This window comes from Hypomesus transpacificus, unplaced genomic scaffold (assembly GCF_021917145.1).
Source record: "Hypomesus transpacificus isolate Combined female unplaced genomic scaffold, fHypTra1 scaffold_493, whole genome shotgun sequence".
Classification (NCBI taxonomy): Eukaryota; Metazoa; Chordata; class Actinopteri; order Osmeriformes; family Osmeridae; genus Hypomesus; species Hypomesus transpacificus.
In genome coordinates, this window is record NW_025814008.1 from 5,001 (window position 1) to 25,518 (window position 20,518).

The 20,518-nt window shown below is 47.7% G+C and overlaps 2 protein-coding genes and 4 non-coding genes across 8 annotated transcripts; all 6 read right to left on the minus strand.

Annotated features, from left to right (window-relative positions):
• Window positions 1–3,954: 3,954 nt before the first annotated feature.
• mtmr7b (myotubularin related protein 7b) lies at window positions 3,955–11,314 on the minus strand. 2 transcript variants are annotated; one of them, XM_047017189.1, is made up of 14 exons: window positions 10,830–11,314; window positions 9,934–10,056; window positions 9,535–9,697; window positions 9,256–9,413; window positions 8,735–8,863; window positions 8,383–8,517; window positions 8,073–8,205; window positions 7,814–7,923; window positions 7,535–7,660; window positions 7,147–7,196; window positions 5,589–5,789; window positions 5,332–5,466; window positions 5,090–5,216; window positions 3,955–4,633 (listed from the first exon to the last, which is right to left on the minus strand). In XM_047017189.1, the coding sequence occupies exons 1-14, from the start codon at window positions 10,854–10,856 to the stop codon at window positions 4,235–4,237; spliced, it is 2,016 nt and encodes a 671-aa protein (XP_046873145.1). In that variant the 5' UTR covers window positions 10,857–11,314; the 3' UTR covers window positions 3,955–4,234. The 2 variants fall into 2 exon arrangements, with proteins under 2 accessions (XP_046873145.1, XP_046873146.1); XM_047017190.1 differs by having other exon boundaries at window positions 4,445–4,633; window positions 5,053–5,216.
• Window positions 11,315–11,402: 88 nt separating this feature from the next.
• Window positions 11,403–16,360, minus strand: vps37a (VPS37A subunit of ESCRT-I). 2 transcript variants are annotated; one of them, XM_047017192.1, is made up of 12 exons: window positions 15,878–16,360; window positions 15,255–15,329; window positions 14,962–15,079; window positions 14,648–14,748; window positions 14,210–14,390; window positions 13,896–13,966; window positions 13,237–13,364; window positions 12,992–13,050; window positions 12,836–12,904; window positions 12,548–12,691; window positions 12,098–12,221; window positions 11,403–11,746 (listed from the first exon to the last, which is right to left on the minus strand). In XM_047017192.1, the coding sequence occupies exons 1-11, from the start codon at window positions 15,985–15,987 to the stop codon at window positions 12,141–12,143; spliced, it is 1,137 nt and encodes a 378-aa protein (XP_046873148.1). In that variant the 5' UTR covers window positions 15,988–16,360; the 3' UTR covers window positions 11,403–11,746; window positions 12,098–12,140. The 2 variants fall into 2 exon arrangements, with proteins under 2 accessions (XP_046873148.1, XP_046873147.1); XM_047017191.1 differs by lacking the exon at window positions 15,878–16,360 and having other exon boundaries at window positions 14,210–14,387; window positions 15,255–15,394.
• Window positions 16,361–16,952: 592 nt separating this feature from the next.
• Window positions 16,953–17,168, minus strand: LOC124465426. The gene has a single exon (XR_006955798.1). It is a non-coding gene; the product is annotated as a small nucleolar RNA U3 (small nucleolar RNA).
• Window positions 17,169–17,623: 455 nt separating this feature from the next.
• Window positions 17,624–17,839, minus strand: LOC124465423. The gene has a single exon (XR_006955795.1). It is a non-coding gene; the product is annotated as a small nucleolar RNA U3 (small nucleolar RNA).
• A 449-nt stretch (window positions 17,840–18,288) lies between these two features.
• Window positions 18,289–18,504, minus strand: LOC124465425. The gene has a single exon (XR_006955797.1). It is a non-coding gene; the product is annotated as a small nucleolar RNA U3 (small nucleolar RNA).
• A 454-nt stretch (window positions 18,505–18,958) lies between these two features.
• On the minus strand, window positions 18,959–19,174 carry LOC124465424. Its single transcript, XR_006955796.1, has one exon. It is a non-coding gene; the product is annotated as a small nucleolar RNA U3 (small nucleolar RNA).
• Window positions 19,175–20,518: the final 1,344 nt, after the last annotated feature.

Genomic DNA, 20,518 nt, shown 5'->3' on the forward strand with positions numbered 1-20,518 from the left:
GTTCAGATACACCCAAGCTAAACTCAGAAACACCTGGCAAAGGGCACGCGCAGGCGGGGTGGGTGTGTGTGTGTGTGTGTGTGAGTGTGTGTGTGTGTGTGTGTGTGTGTGTGTGGGAGAGACAGAGAGATGTGTGACTGTTCCTGCATTGTTTGTCACCTTCAGTATGAAATTTGAACAAACTGCCTGATCATCAATAACTGCACTGAGCACAGGCAAACCCCTCTTCTCTCCTAACCTCTCCTCTGCCCTCTCCCCACTCCAACCCTCCCCACGTGTCACAATGGGATCATTCAGAAGCCTCAGTAATAAACAGAACAGTAGAACATTCTAGAAGGGACTGTTTTAGAAGATATAGCAGAGTGAGATGGAGGTCATGACAGTCACTGTTATGTGACGAAGCAGAGGCTGTCTCTGGACTGAGTCCAACAGCTACAAACCCTCTCCTCTCTGTGTCGTACATCACTGTTGTGGAGGAGGTGCGAGTGTGTGTGACGGTAGTGACCGTGTGTCCCTGGAAGAAGACACACACTGTGTGTGTGTGGGGGGGGGTGAGCCAGCTGTCTCTGAAAAACTCTCGATTCACAACCATTATCAGTGCAGTCTCTGATGGGCCTTAAATATTCACAGGACCTGACAGGAGAGACATTCCACACACACACACACACACAGCCACACACACACGCACACAGCCACACACACACACAGCCACACACACACGCACACAGCCACACACACACACACAGCCACACACACAGAGCCACACACAGACAGGACCACCTAGTCTAAGAGCAGGTCCCATGGTCACCAACCGGTCCCTAGGCGTTCCAGCTGACCTCTGTACTCAACATACCCAGAGCGTGTGGGTGTAAAGGTCAACACACACACATAGTGCCAGCAATTATGAAAGGAATGCCTTCTGGAGGTTTTAATGGTTTCAAACACACACACACACCTCTTCTCTCCGTCAGACTGAGAGGCTAAACAAGCCCAGGCGGAAATACAACGATGACTCAAACCAGAAAAGGAGATCTCCCTCCCTCTCTCCCCCCACCTCCCTCCCTCTCTCCCCCTCCCTCCCTCTCTCCCCCCACCTCTCTCCTTCTCCCTCCCTCTCTCCCCCCCACCTCTCTCCCCCTCCCTCCCTCCCTCTCTCCCCCCACCTCTCTCCCCCTCCCTCCCTCCCTCCCTCTCTCCCCCCACCTCTCTCCCCCCCTCTCTCACAGCCACATCGTAAAATACCTTCCAGCTGAAGCCTAGTCCCCAACAGGCCTGGTATCGCTGACCTCCCAGTTGGAACAATCAAGAAAATACTGCAGCCTTTATAAGTAGAATACCTAAGAACACGACGACAGTTAATAAGGCGTGCGGGTTTGGTTCAGACTTGTCGGGTTAGCTACAAGATTGTGACCACAGTAACGACCGTGGGGATTAGGGTGAGGCGTAAGAGGGTAAACACAGTGGAGTTCACTAGGCTACTGAGTCGGCATCTCAAGGTGATATATAAGCACCACCAGTGGCTGGCAAGCCTGGGCAATGGAGGAGGGGAGGAGAATGGGAAGGGAGGTAAGGAGAGGGGAAGGGGAGGTGAGGAGAGAAGGATGGGTGTAGAGAGGAGGAGAGAGGGAGGGGAGGAAGGAGAGAGGGAGGGAGGGGTGGAGAGGAGAGGTGAGGAGAGAAGGATGGGTGCAGAGAGGAGGAGAGAGGGAGGGGAGGAAGGAGAGAGGGAGGGAGGGGTGGAGAGGAGAGGTGAGGAGAAGGGTGGAGAGGAATGGAACGGTTTAAAGTGATGGCTTGTCACAACCTGACAGGTGGTGGATTCAGAAACAACTTCAGCAAGAAACACACTTCTACAGTCTTACAAGAGGGAGGGAGGCCTCTACACATGGACACACAGATAAGTCCTGTACATCCTTCCTTATTGTAGAAAGAGAGAGAGAGACAGACAGAGAGAGAGACAGAGAGAGAGAAAGGGAGAAGGACAGAGAGAGGGATTACAGATGGTGGGAGAGAAACAGTGTTTCACCTCTCGTTTCCTCTACTACCAAGAGGCTGTGTGCCAAGAGAAGACATCTCCAAAACAGCAGCCAAGTAAGCACACACACACACACACACCCACACACACACACACACACACGCACACACACACGCACACAAACACACACACGCGGGGCCACTTGTATCAATCTGAGGAGAAGTGCAGTGGTCAGGTTATGTAATCCCGCATCTCTCTCCTGGACCAACCAGGGGACAGCAAAGCACTGCTTTGTCATCACGTTACAAGGACGATGTTGGCCAACACTGCTACACACACACACGACTATCACCTCTGCATACACGATCTGAGTTTTTCCTCTGCGCCCTCTATTTTTGCAGACACACTGTTTTACGTCAGCGTAAGAGTCCAGCGTGTTAACTAACTGCCAGGGCTGCATACCTGATGTTGTCAGGTTTACCACATAACGCTGGCTGATCGCGAAAGCTGAATCCAAGGTCTTGCTAACCCGCTGTCGGCCTGTTATATAAACACCCCGAGGCTGTTTTGACATGCCGTCGATCATGTACTAAAGGAACAAGAACCAATTCGACTCTTCAAATCACTTGTGGAAAGTGATCTTGGTGTATAACATGATGACACTAGAAGCTAGCGTTGAATTAATTCACCTGAGGCCAACCGTTTCAACGTTTTCGACGGTTTATTTTGACGACGGAAAACACGTTGATAACCTCGAACTGGATACCGTCTTCCATTACGCTCAATTATGTTTTCGCGTACATTAACGGATGAAACGTTGGGTTTGTCGAAATGCGAAAGCTTACCTGCGTGTCCAGGCTCGAGACCAGCTTCTAAACCGCTACGCACGCGGTTCACCTGTTTAGACGTGACGTCAGGGTCAGTATTTAAAATGTGAATTAAATGCTTCAAAAATGTATCAACGAAATTAGAGGTCGCGCAGTATTTTAGAAGACAAAATCATTCTAATAGTTTGATTTGACTTTTTACAGGCAGGGAGTATATCCCAGTGTGCAAATACGTAATTTTGTAGTATCTAGCGCCATCTAGTGGATAATTGCTGACAAAAGCAGTTGGTTAGTAAAGGTAGAAAGAAAGTATCCTACTAGTTGAGCAGCAGTTGACTTTCTCAAATATTTTACCTGAAAACGTTGAGTGCAGTTTATTTAAATGGCGACAATGCATACATACAATATTTCAAACACACCTACATGGAAAAGACAACAGTGAAAGGGATAGACATGTTGATGTCCACTGAATCTTAATCTCAATAATCTAGTCTAATCAATTTAGGAATCCCTCCATGAAATGGAGAAAGAAAATAGCATTTTCCAAAAATTCAGACAGTCTAGGAATTGAGAAGGAAATACTTGGTGACACTTGGTAGTATGAGAGAGAAAGAGATAGAGATAGACAGAGAGAGAGACACACAGAGAGAGAGAGAGAGAATAGCCAGAAAGAGTGTGAGTGTGTGTGTGTTCACTACATAAATCCCTCTATGTTGTAGCTATGAGAGGAGCAGAGCCTCTCTCCTAGTCTGAGCTACAGCTCTTCAGCCTACAGCTTCTCCAGCACACCCAACTGATATACAGAGATCAATACTAATATAATTCTATCATACAACTCTGCGAGTCCTACGACCTTTTAAAAAACAGCACACGGTACTTGGAAAACAAAAAAGGAACATCCTAAAATACATGAAAACTTAAAAATATTGCACTTATAAAGTATATGCCGTTTTCTGTAAACACACTGAGGAGTGGACGCTTTGTTCTAGTCACTCTGAGATCCACCAACGTCTGAGCGCTGACTTCCTGTGTGACAGGAAGTGTCCTTCTCTGTCCTCTCGCAGGTGCGTCAGGTCCCGGCGGCTGGTCTCTGGACAGTTCTGGGTTTTCATTTGCAGTTGTTCGGGTCTCTATTCAAGGAGAGTGAATCTGAACCAGGGTCAGTGTGTGAGGGTGGTCTACAAGGCTGTGCTCTGACATGTCGATAAAACTATGCTAAAAACGATCTGTTCTTATTGGTCCACTTCAGTTTAAATATTAAATAAATTAAAATGAAGCCCAGGGGCTCCAAACTGTCACTTCACAGCTGACTTGTTGTCTAGGTAACAAGGCTTACTTGGGATTTTGACATGTCCTTTCATCAACTGTCGTTCAACTGTCATTTCCAGTCAGGCAACAAGGTGTAGAAGGCTGGGTCCTAGCTGCCTTTCACTCAGGCAGTGGAGGAAGCAGTCTGGGTCCTAGCTCTGTACGGGGCAGCCTCACTAGAGTCGGGGTCCTTGGCCAAATCACATCCGGAGGAGGAGGAGGAGCTGAGGTTGGCCACGCCGGACTCCGGGTCGCTACAAGCCCAGAGGTCGTCTGGGTTGTGACCTTTGACCCGGACCTGCTCCAGGGGCAAGGTCAACCCTGGGTGCGCGTGGTCAGGTGAGAAGGGGGAGGGGCTGGTGTCCTGAGGGAGGGTGGTGATTGGCTGGTCAGAGGGAGGAGAAAGACAACGTCCAATGTCTTCCTCAGGGGTTTCTCTCCTCTTCTCCTCCTTCCTCCCCCTCTCCTCCTCCCTCCTCCCCCTCTCCTCCTGTGTGTGTCTCATCATCAGGGCTGCTATCCTCTGGGAAGAGGAACGGAAAATAATGGTCAGTTGTCAGTTCCAGTCGTGTAGTGAATACAACTGTCATCATGTTACCGTGGTTACCTTTCTGTGTCTATTGAGAAGGACTACCAGAGCTACTGATTCACTGCCATGTTAAATTAAATTTATATATTCAGTTTCTAAATATATTTAAATATATTGTTGTATTGACGTGTCAATGGATCACTTCTCTTTGAGACCTCAATTCAGCGGAGTGGTTAAAACAAGTTTCCATCTCTTATGATTAAAGCAAGTCAAGTTATGAAGTAAAGTCAAATGTACTAATGTAATGATTTATTTTTATGTATAATTCTATGACGTCTCAATTTGAGCATTTAGCAGTCTCAGAAAGAAGGGTTCTCATTGGAGGGTTTCAGTGAGGGGGCGTGTCTGTATGCCTTGTTTGGAGCCAGAGTGGGCGGTCCCTCGCGATACCTCCTGGTGATTGGCCAGTTCCTGCTCCAGCTGCTGAGACTCCTCCCTCATGGCCGTCAGACATTCGCTGGGAGACTGGCGGGGCGGAGCTGCCTTCTCTGACCGGTTGTACATCCCTTTCCACATCCTGTCAGGACAGGAAGTCCAATACAGATTCAGTCAGTCACTTTCTCTCCTTCACTCCATCCCCCACCGCCCTTACAACAAGCAGTCGGGGGTGGTGTTGAGGTGTAGGGACTCACTTGAAGCAGTAGGGGGTGGTGTTGGGACGCAGGACTCCCTGGGTCTGGCTGTGGTCGGCTCTGTAAAGAGGGTTCAGGTACTCTGCACGATCTCGCCACAGCTGAATCCACACTGAGTGGCTCCTCTCTCGAAGTCTGCACACGCACACACACACACAGATATGTGTAAGAACACTGGGGGCCATCAGGTCAATGTACTGAATACTCACCCCTGTGACCCATCCACACCTCTCTCATACACACACACACCCACACACCTCAAGTCCCTCCTCTCCTTCTGGCTGTTCCCCAGGAAGGAGCCGTACTGGCAGGAGTACACCTGTGTGTGGATCTGGATCAGGAAGTGCTCGTTGAACTCGAATGCGCAGGGGAACTGCTCCGACAGCTGCCACACACACTCCAGGAACTGATCCATGACAGGAGACACCTCCCTGAGGTCTCCCTCCAGGTGGCTGTACCTGAGGAGGAGGAGGGGACAAGCTGTAAGGCTGGGTGTCAAACCTGCCCCTAACCTTCCTGAGGAGAGGACAAGCTGTAAGGCTGGGTGTCAAACCTGCCCCTAACCTTCCTGAGGAGGGGACGAGCTGTAAGGCTGGGTGTCAAACCTGTCCCTAACCCTCCTGAGGAGGAGGGGACAAGCTGTAAGGCTGGGTGTCAAACCTGCCCCTAACCTTCCTGAGGAGGAGGGGACGAGCTGTAAGGCTGGGTGTCAAACCTGCCCCTAACCCTCCTGAGGAGGAGGGGACGAGCTGTAAGGCTGGGTGTCAAACCTGCCCCTAACCTTCCTGAGGAGGACAAGCCTCACTTGATGTCCTCAGGTACCAGGTATTTCTCACCTGAGGACCTGAGGAGGCATCACTAAGTCAAAGCTGTGATTCTAAGATTATACTCCTTTCTTAATGCTAATTCTTATTTATATTATATACAGTATATTGTCTAGGAAGTATAGTAGCTCGTATAGGTTAGGAATTATTATTGCAGGTTTAGATTATTTATTAGAGGTTTCGGTAGGTGGATTGTCAAGAGGAGCAGGGGACAAGTATTTAAATGTACCTCTTCTTGTTCCGGCTGTGGTTAGTGTGGCACTACTTGTTGTGGTGTGTGTGTGTGTGTGTGTGTGCGTGTGTAGAGAAGTTGAGTGCCTGATGTGTACTGATACTGATGTTTTTATGTAATGTCAGCCAGGACAAAGGTGACAGCACACACACGTCCCACACGCTCTGCCATGTCCTCGATCTAACACGCTTGTTTAGCATGACCACACGAGGACATCACGCGTGGCTTGATTCTATGAACATTCTCTCTCTCACACATTCACCCCTGACTAACACGCACATCTTTCACAGTTCCTCTTCACAGTGTAGAAACTTATGAAGTTACAGTCAACAACATAAGTCTAAAAGGGCAATTTCACATGATGTAACAGCTCGTCAGGACCAGACCGGACCGGAGTGGTCAGGGCTCACAAGTCACTTTTTGTCTCACTGAGGAAAGTTTTTTTGAAACAAAAGTTTCTAACAGGTTTAAAAAGGTTTTGAAAAAAGTTTCGAAAGCTTGAAAATGATTTTTCTTCAAAAGGTTTTTAAAAGATTTTTTTTTGTAGTTTTTTTTTTGAAAGGTTGAAAAGATATTTGTGATTTTTGTTTCAAATAAATGGTTTGCATCATTGATGAGTACTTGATAAGGACTCTACTTAACTCTACTCTACTCTATTGTAGGGCACACATCTAACTTTTCCCTCATAGTACTGTCCCAAAGTGCTAAATTAACCGTCCCCAGCTGAACTTGACCTGTCCCAAAATGTCATCTACTGACCTGTGGGAGAACTTGTGCCCGAAGGAAATCCAGTCTCTCTCTATCAGAACCTGCAGGGAGAGGACGGGCTGGCATCAGACCAGCTCATACACTGATGCTGTCAACTGGGTGTGTATTAGCTGTGTGTGTGTGTATTGGCTGTGTGTGTGTGTATTAGCTGTGTGTGTGTGTATTAGCTGTGTGTGTGTGTATTAGCAGTGTGTGCGTGTGTTAGCATTGTGTGTGTGTGTTCTCACCATGAGCCCCTTGATGGTCCTGTAGTAGGGGTCTAGCAGGATGCAGTGTGTGTATTAGCAGTGTGTGTGTGTATTAGCTGTGTGTGTGTGTATTAGCAGTGTGTGTATTAGCAGTGTGCGTGTGTATTAGCATTGTGTGTGTGTGTTCTCACCATGAGCCCCTTGATGGTCCTGTAGTAGGGGTCTAGCAGGATGCTCGCTACAGAGCAGGCCTGGGCTGTCCTGTCCCAGCCGTCCGAACAGTGAACCAGCACACTCACCCCCTCATCTGCTACCGCCTACACACACACACACACACAGAATAGACACGCACACACACAGAAAGAGAGAATAGACACGCACACACACACAGAGAGAGAAGCAGATTGAGCAAAAACTGCTACATGTGTAAGCGCTCCATAGAAACAAGTGTGTTTGTGTGCGTGTCTCACCTTTGCGATGAAGACCCCAGCGTCGAGCACAGCCTTGATGTGTTTGAGCCACCCGGAGCTCTCCAGACCCCACAGGAAGTCTCCCATGGACGGCGTCCGCAGCTCACCCACTGGACAGCACACACACGCACACGCGCACACACACACGTGTGTATATATAAATGGACACACACATACACACATGCATACACACCACAGATAAGAATAGAAAACAAGCATGCTGAGTTGAAGGAGCTCCAGAGGTGAAACAGCAGTTTACCGTCGATGATCTTCTGCTGGCTGTTCCTCATAACGTGGATGTTCTCGATGCCGATGAAGTGCAGCTTGATGTTGGTGTAGTGGTCTTCGTTCTCATAGCCTTTCCCTGCCGCACGGTTAGCCATCGCATTCAGCTGCACACACACACACACACACGTCAGGGATACACGATGTGGCTCTGTGTGTGTGTGTGTGTGTGTGGTTGAAAAGCATGTGGTGGGTGTGCATTGGTCTGTGTATGATTTGTCAATTTGTGAGTGTGTGTGTGCATATGGTTGGTAAATGTGAGTGTGTGTGTGTTGACTTCTGACCTTTGGTCTGGTGTCGACCACATATATGACATCACTTCCTGGGTTGGATTTCATGATAGCTTGCAGCATCTGCTCGTCGTCCTGGCAACGGCCGCTAAAGCCAGATAGCGGCTGGCTGCAGCGGCAGATAGCAGCCTGGGGGGATAGGGTCAGAGGTGAAAGGTCAAACCCTGACCTGCTGATAGGGTCGCTTTAGGAGAAGAGTTCCCAACTTTGTCTCTATGAAATACGGGACAAAAAGTGACCAATCGGATAGCAGGAACCCCCATTAGCTAGGGTCGGCTAGGGATAGCTGTAGAAGCTAGGTTTAGGAGACAGGGTTGGCTATGGAGCTAGCTGTGTCTGATCTCACCAGCGTGTCCTGATGAAAGTAGGTCAGCGCGGGGAAACGACCACGACTGCGGAACTTAGAGCTGCCCACGATGACGGAGGGCGTGGCCGACCTGGGCACAAAGAGCTCAGCAGGGTAGGTGTCACACACCTGGGGAGAGAGAGGGGAGGGAGGAGGCAGAGGACGGGGGGAGAGGGGGGAGGAGGAAGAGAGAGGAGAGGGGAGAGGGGGGAGGGAGGAGGCAGAGGACGGGGGGGAGAGGGGGGAGGAGGAAGGGAGAGGAGAGGGGAGAAGGAAGGGGAGGATGAGTGAGGGGAGCAGATAGAGGGGCAAAGTTGTGCTAAGAACATTGTTCACCTCACAGAAGACAGCATCAACAGCTCTCTGAAATGTCCATCTGGACAGGGAACCCCCCAGACACCAAACCCTCATCTGCAAGACTTCCCAGAGTCTCGTTCTGTTTCGGCAATCACAACAGCCTTCTCAGAGCCACACTCCACCTCACTACAGGTGAACATTCCTGCATTCCTGAGAACACTCACCCTGTATTCGCTGTTGGCTGCCGTGGTAACCCAGAGGTTGTTAGGCAGGCCCATGTGCCTGTAGTCTTCCATTACGTCCAGGAAGTCCCAGGATTCTTCTCTCTCCTGCTTGTTCAAGCTGGGGTTGAACGACAGGCAGTACAGATCGGCATACTTCTCTGGAGAACACACACACCCGCTCACACGTTATTGGCTGTTTGTCTTTCTTGGTTGTTTGAAGCGTGTGATTGGCTGTGGGATTATATTTCCTGGTTATTCGAGGCGTGTGATTGGTCCTACCTGGCCGTGAGAGGCGTGTGAGGGAGACGTGGAGGTCCATGCAGTCTCTCTCCTGAGGCACCAGCAGATGATAGATCAGGAAGTTCTTACACCGGATCACCAGCTGACTTCCTGCCGGCGTGGTGGGTGGTCTTTCCACACTAGCCACCATGCTGTGCAGCACCTGTCAATCAACACGCACACAGGAAGTCCCACCCATTTAACCTATTGATACCCATCACTCGGCTGTCAATCACGAGGGAGATGGACAAAATGTGACAAGCAGAGGATAAACAGAGTCTAGGACTGTGTTTATCTCCCCGGCAACAGACACTAACAGGAAGTAGGTACAGGAACCACAGGAACTCGAGCCAGGAGGAAGTGGCTGGACCAGTCGGCTTGCTCTCACTTCCTGCTTACCCAGGTCTCCCTGCGTGTTTCTGGGTTGTTCTCTACGAAGATGGTGTGCGTGGCAGAGAGGTACAGCGTCCCCACGCCCGCCTTCCTGGGGGCAGAGCGGTCCACCAGCCGCACGTTCTCCACCTGGGGAACACAGGGTAGAACGTGGGAGGAGGGGGAGATGGAACACAGGACAGGGAGTGGAACCTGGATCCACGGAACACAAGACAGGGAGTAGGCTAGAACTCTGCGACTTGAACGTGGAACACACCATGGTTCTCCACCCCCCGTCCCAACAAGATAAGACACCAAGCAGGTCAGCTTCCATGTCACGTTTCAAATCATGTCTCATGATGGGAATTAAGTAACTATCAGTGTTTCACATCAGGAGGTGAGAGCAGACTGAAGGTCATTTGTAAAATCCCCGTTGAAGAACTGCTTGTGGGCTTGGTCCTGTTGTTGAAACAAGAAAAGCCTCCATGCACACCGTGTGGACCAGAGTATTCCTTAGCGGGGCCTACGGGGAAACCGGGAACGTGCCATCTGCCGCAGGCCCCGAACACGGACACAATGACACATCACGTAGCCCCGGTTATTGCAACCGTAGAATTTAAGGAATAGGTGGACAGCGTAACGAATTAGAACCAGAGAGCTAAATGGGTTCGAAAGTCCCACGTTTTAACCGGTTAATTCCCCAGATTCGGACAGAGGTGACGGATACATATAATGTTGAGATGATGGCTAGTGTGGCACGCGCTGGCTCACTGGCTGTATTGTTACCGGGGGCGACCCTGGAGCGCTGTGGCAGACCGTGGCTTAACACCAGAGACGGGGATAGGGAACATATTGATGTGTGAAACGATGCGGTCAACATGACAGACACACGGAAACAGAAAACCAGGCTCGATCACGCTCACCTTTGGTGTCCGAATGTGCTCCATCATAGAAATATCCGGTCAAAATGGTGCGCGACGAGAAATAAGCCGACAAGACAGCCTATCTGATTCTTTGATTCTAGAATAACGTCGGGTTATTTGGCAACGTCAGAATAAAAACGCACATCTCTGGTTCTCCTGTGCGCGTTGGTTAGAGATTGAGACTTGGGTGTGGGCTCGCAGGTGGATCGCCATGGATTCTCCTCGTACACATCCGCGTTGACAAACAGGAGAACGTTCCTCCATGCACCCTCTCCGGTTCAGCGGCGGCGGCAGAGACACGGATCCTACTCGCGAGGATTACTCGCCAACAGCGCCTGCGCATACGCTGTGTTGTTACAGGCAGCAACACGACTGACCGGAGATGAGCAAGTGTTTCGCACTGTAACTGTCTATTATAAATTATACTAAACCTCAGGTATAACTAATATAGTGACCAATAATTGTGATGCTTGCTTAACTGTTACTGAAAGTTTTACAATTTTTATGTTTATACTATGTTTCTCTAAACAAAATTTCTCAAGACAGGTAAAAAAAAAAGTATATCCACAGACGTATTCTAAACGGTTTTAATTCACCTAAACAAATTAAATAACATATAATACAAGGTGTGTCTTTGATTATTAGAAAGCCTATTATCAACATTATTTAAATACAGTATCCATTGTTTGTGTGTAAAGTGTTGGGCAGCACAGAGTAGTTCTCATTATTCCTAATTCAAGTCAATACAAATCCAAGCACATCATCATCTTCATCATCATTATAGGAAACTGTATAGTGAATTGAGTTCAGGCTGAGTCTGGTTCCACTTCACATCTGAACACCGGCTGATGTTTGTGAGTCGGGCAGGAACACAAGCAGCTCTCCTCAGACTCTTCTGTCTGGCACACACTCCAAACCTGAGGGAGAGGAGGGAGGGTGGAGGGAGGGGAGGAGGGAGGGAGGGTGGAGGGAGAGGAGGGAGAGGAGGGTGGAGGGAGGGTGGAGGGAGGGTGGAGGGAGAGGAGGGTGGAGGGAGGGAGGGAGGGGAGGGTGGAGGGAGGGAGGAGGGAGGGTCGAGGGTGGAGGGAGGGAGGAAAGGAGATAGGGGGGAAATCAAAAATGTCAACATTTTAGGAATACTTCAATATATAAAAAATACTTTTGTTAAATTTAAGAAACACTTCTAGAAATACTGAAGGTGTTAACCATTGGAATAAAACATTCCATCAACCGAAGACAGTAACTTGATATTTAGTATCTTTGTTTACCTTTATAAAACCATTAGTGAGGGGCAGGGCTGGTAGGCGGGGCCTAGGGGTTGCTAGGGAACTGGCCGTGTGTGTTGATGGACTGCTGCAGCTTCTCTTCTTTGGCCCGTCTGCTGTGGCAGAGCTGAGGAGGGGGGGGGGGGGGAGAAGGGAAGTGGGGGAGGAGTACGAAGAGAAGGAGGAGAAGAGGAGGATGAGGAAATGTTACATTTTGTTCACAGTAAACTTTATTCTCTCTCCCTCTCCCCTACCTATTTCTCTTCCTCCCTCCCTCTCTATCTCCCTCCCTCTCTTTCCCTCCTTCTCTCTCCCTTCCTCTCTCTCTCCCTCCCCCTCTCTCTCCCTTCCTTTCTCTCTCCCTCCCTCTCTCTCCCTCCCCCTCTCTCTCCCTTCCTTTCTCTCTCCCTCCCTCTCCCTTCCTCTCTCTCTCTCCCTTCCTTTCTCTCCCACCGTTCTCTTCTCCATGAAGCTGGACAGGAAGTCGTCTATCTCTGTTCTCCCTTCCAGGAAGTTCTCGGCCGTTTCCTCCGACTCCTCCTCTGCCTGGTGTGCTGCCACCTTCAGCCTGGCCTGCAGGGCGCTCAGACTGCAGCCCTGCAGAGGGGAGGGGGACAGGTTAGAGGGGGGTGTAGCCTGGGGGGAGGGGGACAGGTTAGAGGGGGGTAGAGCAATAGTATGTGTACAGGACCAGGAGGAGGACCAGGAAGACGACCAGGAAGTGTTTGTGTCGCCTCTCACCTCACTGAGCTCATGCTGCCTCTGCATCTTGGTCTCGAAGGCTGACTTCATCTGGGTCAGCTGTTCATACTGTCAACAACAACATTAGTAAGACTACTTCCTGTTTGTACTGTCAGGTGACCATGACTAGTTCCTGTGTGGGCGTGTCCACCTCACCTTGAAGAGCATCTCCTGCCTCTTCCCCTCCAGCTGGGGCTCCAGGTGCAGGTTCTTCTCTGGAACCAGAGAACACAGCAGACATGACTGAGCACATAAGTCTAGCCTGAGCTAAAGTGAAACAGAAAGAGGTTTGAGCTGGCTCTGAGGACAGCGCTGATGTTAAAATCAGGATCACATGATAAGGATCACATGATCAGGAAAGCAGGAAGTGATGGTGAAGAAACATGAAGTGAGGTACTCACTGGCCATGTCTACGATGCTGGTGACCAGCTGCTCCTTGTCGGAGGTGATGTGTTTTAGCTGCGGCAGAGACACAAACAGCTCCAGTAGAACGTCCTCTTGCTCACTCAGCTCCTTCAGCTGGGGCACACTGACACACACACACCAGGACACACACACGGACACACACACACACACCAGGACACAGAGGGACATGGTTAGGACAGGTCAGGCTCCAGAGTGTCAGCCCAGCAGCATGTAGTGATCCTGAGGCAGCATGTAGTGATCCTGAGGCAGCATGTAGTGATCCTGAGGCAGCATGTAGTGATCCTGAGGCAGCATGTAGTGATCCTGAGGCAGCATGTAGTGATCCTGAGGCAGCATGTAGTGATCCTAAGGCAGCATGTAGTGATCCTGAGGCAGCATGTAGTGATCCTGAGGCAGCATGTAGTGATCCTGAGGCAGCATGTAGTGATCCTGAGGCAGCATGTAGTGATCCTGAGGCAGCATGTAGTGATCCTAAGGCAGCATGTAGTGATCCTGAGGCAGCATGTAGTGATCCTAAGGCAGCATGTAGTGATCCTGAGGCAGCATGTAGTGATCCTAAGGCAGCATGTAGTGATCCTGAGGCAGCATGTAGTGATCCTGAGGCAGCATGTAGTGATCCTGAGGCAGGCTGTACCTCATCTCCACCAGCTCAGGAAACGACTCTGGGATCTCAGGCATCCTGTACATGTGGCCATTCATCCCAGCCTGCAGGAGACGGGGCGAGAGAGGAGAAGAAGAGGCAGAGAGAGGAGAGAGAGAGGAGAGATGCGAACAGAAAGAGAGAGATAAGTGTTAGCTTCCTGTGTTTACAGTTGTTCACGGTGATGTTATGGTGTTGAACATAGGACACCTCCTGTGGAGTATACTTTGACCTGAGCATGTGTTTACATCAGAGAGAGTGTGTGTGTCCTGGTGTGTGTGTGTGTGTGTCTTGGTGTGTGTGTGTACCTGGTGCTCGGCCGTGGGGACAGGGAGGGGCAGGTCCGTGATGAGGCCGTAGGCGGGGGCTGCTGCTCTGGGAGGGCCGGGGGGGGGCTCCAGGCCCGGGGGGGCACCCCCAGGGGGGCGGGGGCCATAGTGGTAACCCTGGGGGGGGTAAGGTGGCATGGCCGACGGCTTGTACATGCTACTGCAGACGGGAGAGGACGAGGAGATGAGAAGAGCAGGAGTTGGAGGAGAAACAAGGAAAGGAGGAAGGAGAGAATGAACGTGATATTGTAAGTTATATTCCCCAGACACTCATAGCAGCGTTGATGCTGGTCTGTGTCTCTGGTCCCCTGCTCCAATCTCAGATCTCATGCTTGAATTTGATGGTGTTTCGTGAATTTCCCTTTGTGATGAAGTAAGGTCACATGACGAGTGTGTAGTCAGGTGACAGGAACTCACTACTGGAAGCCGGAGGTGCCAGACATCAGGACAGGTGGACTCTTCCAGAACTCATCCAGAACACTCTGTACCACCTTCCCCAGGTCAGAGTGCATTCCAAACTACACGACCACAAAACAAATAATATAGATTTCTCTGTGAGGGTATGGAGGTTATGAAGTGCATCCTGTAATATATCTAGTTGTGTGTGTGCATGTGTCTGAGTGTCTGTGTGATGTGATGTGTGCGTGTGTCTGAGTGTCTGTGTGATGTGTGATGTGTGCGTAGAGACACAGTATCACAGGAACAGCTCTGGCAGTGTGGAGGAGACTCACGTTGGCGATGGCGGGGCTGGAGACTAAGGTGCCATTGTTGCTGTCCACAAGGTGGTGCCCCACGGGGGGGTATACACTCACCATGGGCTTCTCCTGGGGGAACTGGGGGGGCAGCAGGCTGCGGGGTGGGGGAGGAGAGGGGGAGGGTGGTCGGTCAAGATCAACATTCAAGCCAGGCTGTTAATGTTTAGAGAGGAGTCAACAGCTTCTGGAAGCAGCGCTCAGGGAGTAAGGACGTCCTGTAAACAGGTGGCTGTGTTTAGGACAGATAGACGCCGCACGCGAGGACTCACATGTTGACACTAATGGTGGAGTTGTTGACCGTGAAAGGTATTCTGTATTCCACATCCTTCTGGATCTCTGTTAGACTGTGGGAGAGCACACAGACACATTCAGAAACACACACATTTACTCTCATCCTGTCAACTCTCTGTGTGGCGTCTGTCTAATATCACCATGATAAACCCACACAATGACACCTGTACACCTAGTAGAACCTATTAGGGAAAACGTATTTTGAGGAAGGACAGAGCAGTTAAACTATGTCAATCTCAACATCAACAACGCTACAGCTAAATGAGATCCTGACGAACGGAGTTAGCTAAAAGGCTCGTAGATTAGCCACAGGAAGCGTTCGATCCGTTCTCCTTCTAGTAAACAATGATAATACTTTAAGCTGAGAATCTACTCCCGTTGTTCGACAGTGTTCCTGCGAGTGCCTACACTGTGACTCACTAACGTCAACACAGCTAACATAGCATCAAGCGAATTACGTTGATAGCTCCCTTGTTACTGATAGCTTGCTAACATGCAATCCAAGCTGACTCGATAGCTTACTAAACAGTCAAAGAGCAAGTTAGCTTGCAACATGACGTTCAAGAGTGTGTTAGCAGAGCTAGCTAACTGACATGGGTACCTGGAATGGGCAGTTTTCAGGCTCTCGATCTGTCTCTGTCTCTGTTGCTGTAGGCTGTTGATAGGTGGGGAAGGTCCTGAGCCCTTGGATGAGGAGAAAAGCCAGTTCATCCTCTTCTGGCTTGGCACAAACTAAACTCAATGGCTCTGCTAATTTAAGAACAAGTCAGCGCTAGCTAGCTATGGAGCCTTGACAAAAGAAACGCGTCCACAAAAAAAAAAACACACTGAGATTTTTGGGTAGCAATAGCTGGCTAGCTTGTTCACTCTTACTAGCTTGTTCAAGCATTCACTTTTCTACGTTACAAAACGATTACATATTCTTCATGTGAATGTAAATGAACGATGTCGTCTTGGATAAAGAGGCACATATCCAAATATAGCAGTGTCATTCGTGGAAGGCTTAGCTAAGAACTACCGAGCACACGGACATTAGGAAGAAAACAAGCTCTGTGTTTGTGGGCACGAGCCTGATTAAGTCGTTTGTGTACTACGTCATCCAATGTAAAAACAAGACAGGGATTTAAACACGTTCACATTACGACGTTTTAAAACGTACCGAGGACTATGTTTAAAAACACAAAATATTTCAATAAAGATTCGAACGAATAGTTAAGATAAAATAGTTCCAATCATCTAAGAATCTAATTCCAACATTCTTCTCCCAACAGTTCAAAGGTCATAGCACATATTTCTGATGTCACGTATAGTTCCGTTTGGGACATGCACACACCATGTACGAACTGTATGTTCAGTAAAAAAGGGCAGATTGTGACACTCAAAAACCTAAAACGTGCGCACCAATGTCTAGGCCAGTTACCAACCTATGGGCCGTCCGCTAGGGTAATACAGGTGGGCCGCCAAACCAATGAAAATAAAAGTATGAAAAATGGATTAGTATCAAAATATTTTAATATACTTGTGATATATAAAATCGCGACAATAGTTAGTTTTAAAGAACCAACTCTATAAGCAACCACTTGACTAACAAAATAACACAGTACGTGCCATTTGACAAATAAACTGAACATTATATCATTAAATATTTACTTCCGTCTTATATTGACATCAGTGTAACCACTCTGTTCATATTCCCTTCCTCAATGCTCCACGAGAAAGCAAAGAACGGTCATCAATGGCAGAGAGCGTATGAACTGAATCATTACTCAAAGCCCGCTTCGCGCTCAGAAGGGAATATCGCATCTCGTCATCGTGGATAGCGAGACCAAACACTTTAGAAACACATTTCGCAAGTCAAGAACTATAGAAATGATCCCTGAAAGTATAGTCTTAACGTTTCAACTGGCGAGAGGGGGAAGGCATTTAAAGCGAAGTCATTCACACTGACGGTGACAAACCAAACCATTAAACTAAGCATTCAGGTACAGCTTGAGTGTACAATCCTAACCGTGTGAATAAAACTAACCCAAAACAGCGTACTGGACAACACATACGTATTATTGTAAATGATTTCTAGTACCCACAATACATTGCTGATGGAACCCCACGCGTCAGCACGTTTCGATGGGAGGAACATGGGAGTTCAGTTATGTTAACTTGATGAGCTTGTGTAGTTCTGTCAACGTTCTTTATTAACATCATGCTGACTATCTCGATCTGCATGTATTACGGACCAATCACATTCAAGCATTGCTCAGTGTGCATTTATATAACTGCCTCACAACAATAATTGTATTAATCTAATAGTCACCACTATCAATATTTTTTATTTAACAACATAAGGACTACCACTCTGATCATATTCCCTCCCTCAATGCTCCACGAGGAAGCAAAGAACGGTCATCAATGGCAGAGAGCATATGAACTGAATCATTACTCAAAGCCCGCTTCGCGCTCAGAAGGGAACATCGCATCTCATCATCGTGGATAGCGAGACCAAACACTTTAGAAACACATTTCGCAAGTCAAGAACTATAGAAATGATCCCTGAAAGTATAGTCTTAACGATTCTACCGGCGAGAGGGGGAAGGCATTTAAAGCGAAGTCATTCACACTGACGGTGACAAACCATTAAACAAAGCATTCAGGTACAGCTTGACTGTACAATCCTAACTATGTGAATAAAACTAACCCAAAACAGCGTACTGGACATCAAATACGTATTATTCTAAATTATTTATAGTACCCACAATACAAAGCTGATGGAACCCTACGCGCCAGCACGTTTCGATGGGAGCAACACGAGAGTTCAGTTATGTTAACTTGATGAGCTTGTGTAGTTCTGTTAACGTTCTTTATTAACATCATGCTGACTATCTCGATCTGCATGTATTACGGGCCAATCACATTCAAGCATTACTCTATCTGTATTTGTATGACCACCCCACTTCAATGACTTTGCTAAGAAAATAGTCAAAAGTATGAATACTTCAATTTTACAATTTAAGGACTACCACTCTGAGCATATTCCCTCCCTCAATGCTCCACGAGGAAGCAAAGAACGGTCATCAATGGCAGAGAGCGTATGAACTGAATCATTACTCAAAGCCCGCTTCGCGCTCAGAAGGGAATATCGCATCTCATCATCGTGGATAGCGAGACCAAACACTTTAGAAACACATTTCGCAAGTCAAGAACTATAGAAATGATCCCTGAAAGTATAGTCTTAACGTTTCAACCGGCGAGAGGGGTAAGGCATTTAAAGCGAAGTCATTCACACTGACGGTGACAAACCAAACCATTAAACTAAGCATTCAGGTACAGCTTGACTGTACAATCCCAACCGTGTGAATAAAACTAACCCAAAACAGCGTACTGGACAACACATACGTTTTATTCGAAATGATTTCTAGTACCCACAATACATTGCTGATGGAACCCCACGCGTCAGCACGTTTCGATGGGAGTAACATGGGAGTTCAGTTATGTTAACTTGATGAGCTTGTGTGGTTCTGTCAACGTTCTTTATTAACATCATGCTGACTATCTCGATCTGCATGTATTACGGACCAATCACATTCAAGCATTGCTCAGTGTGCATTTATTTAACCGCCTCACAACAATAATTGTATTAATCTAATAGTCACCACTATCAATATTTTTATTTAACAACATAAGGACTACCACTCTGATCATATTCCCTCCCTCAATGCTCCACGAGGAAGCAAAGAACGGTCATCAATGGCAGAGAGCGTATGAACTGAATCATTACTCAAAGCCCGCTTCGCGCTCAGAAGGGAATATCGCATCTCATCATCGTGGATAGCGAGACCAAACACTTTAGATACACATTTCGCAAGTCAAGAACTATAGAAATGATCCCTGAAAGTATAGTCTTGCCAATTATACCGGCGAGAGGGGGAAGGCATTTAAAGCGAAGCCATTCACACTGACGGTGTCAAACCAAACCATTAAACTAAGCATTCAGGTACAGCTTGACTGTACAATCCCAACCGTGTGAATAAAACTAACCCAATACAGCGTACTGGACAACAAATACGTATTATTCTAAATGATTTCTAGTACCCACAAAACATTGCTGATGGAACCCCACGCGTCAGCACGTTTCGATGGGAGGAACACGAGAGTTCAGTTATGTTAACTTGATGAGCTTATGTACTATTGTCAACGTTCTTGTAGCAAAACCATGTTATTATACTGTAACACGGACAAGCGAACATAGATATTTTTGTTGGTTGACACTAAATATATGTACATATAAAATATGAGAAATCTGACTCAATATAAGGCTTGTGTTGATGGCATGGGCTACTTAATCATCAATGCACACGATGACACCTCGCTAGCTTTTAGTCCGATAAATGATCAGAATCAGAAAGGGATTTATAAACATGACTTACTAGCCAATCAATTAAATTATGTAAGATGAATACATATTCATTCATACAGAGTCAGCATGAGGTAGTGAAACACAGCGACGTACAATAACACACTGAAATGTGTCACACGCAAGCATGTGGAGAGTAGGTGGGGGACTGTTATAAGAGCGCACTGGTACGTCGAGTATTTACACACTGAAAAACTATTACTACACACTTTAGTTCCGCCAGGAGTGTCTGTCATTGAAAGACTTGTTGGTTACTTTGTTATGCGATGTCATAATACATCGTAAAATGTTGACGATTAACTCAGAATTTCTTGGCATGAACTATTCATGCAACAACGACATAACTGAAAAGTTTTTGATCATTACTGTAGTAAAAAGACAGAAATGGATGTAAACCCCGGTAACAACTGCTGCTGTACAGTTAGCCTACTTTTCTGCCTAAGACAAATTTATTCGATAACGTCATTTAACCCATTTTATCAAATCAATTTAGCCAAGATAATGATTTAGGGGGGAACATTTACAATAAATGTCTCTATCCAAATTATTATAATTCGTCAAGTCGGACATTTTGGTTAATAAAGAGGTTGGCGGTTGGCAAAGTGTGAGAGCAGGGAAGTACTGTACTCGTAGCCTACTTGCGAGACCTTCAAGTTTGAGTCCCTGCTAACGGTTCTAACCGTTACTGTAAGCAAAGTAGCTAGAACTAGCAAATTAGCTCATCTGTTGACAGGGCGAAGCACTCCTACCCAAAAGTATAACGAATTGACAATGACATTCATTTTCATACTATGAATTTGTATATTGTTACTTAACATTCGACATTTAATATTC